The sequence below is a fragment of the Chiloscyllium plagiosum genome, unplaced genomic scaffold (assembly GCF_004010195.1).
Source record: "Chiloscyllium plagiosum isolate BGI_BamShark_2017 unplaced genomic scaffold, ASM401019v2 scaf_15443, whole genome shotgun sequence".
NCBI classification, from domain to species: domain Eukaryota; kingdom Metazoa; phylum Chordata; class Chondrichthyes; order Orectolobiformes; family Hemiscylliidae; genus Chiloscyllium; species Chiloscyllium plagiosum.
Window position 1 is genome coordinate 2277 of NW_025213126.1, and position 4465 is coordinate 6741.

General features: G+C 56.5%; 1 protein-coding gene across 1 annotated transcript; it reads right to left on the minus strand.

Annotated features, from left to right (window-relative positions):
• Window positions 1-418: 418 nt before the first annotated feature.
• Window positions 419-3166, minus strand: LOC122547549 (laminin subunit gamma-3-like; the record flags this gene model as incomplete). The annotated part of the gene is made up of 3 exons (XM_043686165.1): window positions 419-741; window positions 1541-1683; window positions 3013-3166. Coding segments are annotated over 3 exons (620 nt in total), but the record flags the coding sequence as incomplete, so codon positions are not given.
• Between the last annotated feature and the right edge of the window lie 1299 nt (window positions 3167-4465).

A 4465-nucleotide genomic window follows, 5' to 3' on the forward strand; every position in this document is an offset into this window, starting at 1 on the left:
GGGGCCTCTCTCTCTGGCCTGTGTGGGGCCTCTCTCTCTCTCTCCGGCCTGTGTGGGGCCTCTCCCTCCGGCCTGTGTGGGGCCTCTCTCTCTCTCTCCGGCCTGTGAGGGGCCTCTCTCTCCGGCCTGTGAGGGGCCTCTCTCTCCGGCCTGTGAGGGGCCTCTCCCTCCGGCCTGTGTGGGGCCTCTCCCTCCGGCCTGTGAGGGGCCTCTCCCTCTGGCCTGTGAGGGGCCTCTCCCTCCGGCCTGTGAGGGGCCTCTCCCTCTGGCCTGTGTGTGAGGGGCCTCTCCCTCCGGCCTGTGAGGGGCCTCTCTCTCCGGCCTGTGTGGGGCCTCTCCCTCCGGCCTGTGTGGGGCCTCTCCCTCCAGCCTGTGTGGGGCCTCTCCCTCCGGCCTGTGTGGGGCCTCTCCCTCTGGCCTGTGTGGGGCCTCTCTCTCTCCCTCTGGCCTGTGTGTGAGGGGCCTCTCCCTCTGGCCTGTGTGTGAGGGGCCTCTCCCTCTGGCCTGTGTGTGAGGGGTCTCTCTCCCCTCCGGCCTGTGTCTGGGAGCTCCATTCCCGTACCTCGAGTTGGACCAGGTTGTAGCAGGTTGGACACAGCTGGCAGTGAAAGGTCGAAGCCTCGTAGTAATAATTCTCCTGGCACTGTTCACACTTCCTTCCCACGAAGCCAGTCTTACACAGACAGGAGCCGTCCCCCAGGCACTGCATCCCCACGGACCCCAGTGGAGAGCAGTCACACGCTGCAGGACAGACAGAGAGAGAGAGAGACACTGAGGTAAGGGAGGCCGCTCTGGGAGCTGGGGGGTCATTGACCAGGTGGAAGACTCCAATTAAACATGGTTCGCCAGTGACCCACTCATGCCCCCTCCCCCCCCCGCATTGGGCCTTTCCCGCTCTCCCCCTGCATGCATGCACACCCCCTTTCCCCTCACCCCTACTGGGCCTTGCCTGGACATTTCCCAGCGTGACCCCCGTTGGATTTCCCAGTGCACCCCCCCTCCCCACATTGGACCTTCCCCACGACTCCTCTTCACCCCCTCCCCAATTCCCTGCCCCCTCCTCACGGCCTGCTGGTGGTCTGATTTATGGTTAGAGCCTGGTGTAGAGTTTTGAAGAAAAACCCAATGAAAGCAGCCGGCACAACGCGGGGGCCGGAGCCAAAGTTCACAGGGAGCTCTCGGTGGGGGGAGGGGTCGGGCACCAGAGAGACACCGAGAGTTCAGGCCCTGGCCCTGGCAGTAACCCAGCCGGGGGGGGTGGGAGAGGCTCCAGGCCAGATGCTACCAGCTCAGACTGATGATGGGCCAGACCCTGACACGTCTCCACAATCCCCCCCACCCTGGGCTGGCCCCTGGGGGCGCTCCCCAACTCCCAATCCCTCTGGAGTCAATCTTCTGGACGTAGGGGAGATCAACAGCGATGCCCCACACAGTCAAAGAGCTAGACAACAGTCTCAGTTCAGCTGTGAGGAGTTGCTGGCTGAGCAGACCCCGCCAGTAACGGGAAAGGGGAGGGTTAAACACCCGTTGGATTAATTACCTTGACAGCCCCACTCAGAGAGGTCAAAGTAACCCCGTTGGCATCGATCACATGCCCGGCCTTCAACACCAGGCCGGCAGTTACACTGCCCAGTCTGTCCCTGGCAGAAACTGTTCCGTGATCCCAGGGGGTGGCAGGCACAGCTGGAATAAAAACATGAACATCCGTGAGAGAGAGAGACATATAAAGAGGGAGGAGAGAGAGAGAGAGAGAGACACGGACAGGGAGAGAGATGGGGGGGGTGGGGGGAGAGACAGAGAGACAAAGACAGAGAGGGGGAGAGAGAGAAAGACAGATAGACAGAGAGGGCGCGTCAGTATGTTCAAGACGGAGTTAAACACAGCTTTAACAAAAGAGTTGTGGGGTTATTGGGTAAGATCAGCAGGAAAGGAGAGTTAAGGCAACAACCAGCCCTCGAAGGGCTGAAGGGCCTCTTATTCCTCCTCCTAATGTGGGGGAGACGTAATCACCACCGACGCTCAGTATCAGCGGGGTGTACCATCTACAAGATGCGCTGCTGAAACTCAGCAAAGTTCCTCAGGCAGCAGCTTCCAAACCCACGCCCACCTCCATCTAGAAGGACAAGAGCAACAGATACATGGGAACACCACCCCCTACAAGTTCCCCTCCGAGCCACTCCCCATCCTGACTTGGAAATATATCGCCGTCCCTTCACTGTCGCTGGGTCAAAGTCCTGGAATTCCCTCCCTAAGGGCATTCTGGGTCAACCCACAGCAGGTGGACTGCAGCGGTTCCAGAAGGCAGCTCACCCCCACCTTCTCAAGGGGCAACTAGGGACAGGTAATAAATACTAGGCCCAGCCAGTAATGCCCATGTCCCATGGATACAATAAAATAAACCTCTCAGTAAAGGAGGGGGTTCAACGGGGAGTGGTGAGGGAGGGGGAGGGGGAGAGTTCACTTGGTGACAGAGACTGGGGGGCAAATAGAAAGGGTTGCAATTTTTTGGCATTGACACAAGATGGATAATCAGTTGAGTGTGTCCAGTAATCTATCTATCTCCATGGTAACGTTGTCCCAATATCTCAGAGATAGTTCATTGGCTACTGCAAGGATCAGCCAGCCTTTGTGGGCGGCACGGTGGTACAGGGGTTAGCACTGCTGCCTCACAGCGCCAGAGACCCGGGTTCAATTCCCGACTCAGGCGACTGACTGTGTGGAGTTTGCACGTTCTCCCCGTGTCTGCGTGGGTTTCCTCCGGGTGCTCCGGTTTCCTCCCACAGTCCAAAGATGTGCAGGTCAGGTGAATTGGCCATGCTAAATTGCCCATAGTGTTAGGTAAGGAGTAAATGTAGGGGTATGGGTGGGTTGCGCTTCGGCGGGTCGGTGTGGACTTGTTGGGCCGAAGGGCCTGTTTCCACACCGTAAGTAATCTAATCTTCTCACTGAGAAGTGACCAATCTCCCACACACCACCCCATTCCCCCCACCAGTCCTCTTTCCTATTGGTTACCTGAGGCACCCCATTGTGGGTCGCATGTCATAGTAACCAGGCTCGCACTGGCTGCAATCTCGGCCAATCACGTGGGGCAGACACTCACACTGGCCACGCCCAGGGTCACAGGTCTGAAGCCCATTGGTTGAGCCAATGGGATGACAGGTGCATGCTGCAGACAAAATAAAGATGGAGATCCAGTGACTCTGATAAACACATTGGAGCCATAACATCCAACTCACAGTGTGGCTAAAGACCATTCACACAGTGTTCCTGCCCCACACTGCTCTCTTCACCTCTGCCCTCAGGGCAGTGTTTAATACAGCTTTCACCCTGGAGTACATTAACACAGCTGACTCTGATCATGGTGGCTCAGTGGTTAGCGCTGCCACCTCACGGCGCCAGGGACCCTCGGGTGACTGTCTGTGTGGCGTTTGCACATTCTCCCCATTGGCAAGGGGTTGGGAAGCTGAGCTACAGATCAGATGATGGAGCAGTTAGTGAACAGCCAGATACAGCGTGCAGAGAGTCTGTGGGGACGGATGGGCACTCGATAGGGCAACGTTGTAGTCAGTGTGATGGGCTGATGTGTGTCTATTTTAAAGGAACAAGTGTCAGCAATAAAGATGATAAACTCAGAGCATGGATCAGTACTTGGAATGGTGTGTTGTGGCATTGACCTGACAAGGGAGTCGCGGAGGGAATGGTCTTTACAGAAAGTGGATAGGGGATGGGGAGGGAAATGTATCTCTGGGGGTGGGGTCCGTTTGTAGGTGGCAGAAATGGCAGAGGATGATACGATGTACACGGAGTTTGGTGAGGCCTGGGGTTCTGTTCTTGTTGCAGTTGGAGTATGATGCAGATGGGGGTGGGGAGGGCCAATATATCTCTGGTGGTGACACAGAATGCAGATGGGGGTGGGGAGGGCCAATATATCTCTGGTGGTGACACAGAATGCAGATGGGGGTGGGGAGGGCCAATATATCTCTGGTGGTGACACAGAATGCAGATGGGGTGGGGAGGGCCAATATGCAGCAAGGCTGATTATAGGGAAGCCATATTGGATTTGGTGCTTGGTAACGAACCATGCCAGGTATCCAATCTCTCGGTGGGAGAGCATTTCGGTGATAGCGTTCACAACTCCCTGACCTTGACTATACCCATGGAGAGGGATAGGAGCAGATGGTATGGGAAAGTATTTAATTGGGGGAGGGGGAATTACAATGCTATCAGGCAGGCCCTATCTGGGCCCTAAATTGGGAACAGATGTTCTCAGGGAAACACACAACAGAAATATGGAGGTTGTTTGGGGAGCAGTTGCTGATAGTGCTGGACAGCGTTGTCCCACTGAGGCAAGGAAAGGATGGTAGGGTGAAGGCACCTTGGGTGACTAGGGATGTGGAACATCTAGTCAAGAGGAAGGAAACTTACTTAAGTTTGAGGGGGCAAGGATCAGACTGGGCTCTATAGG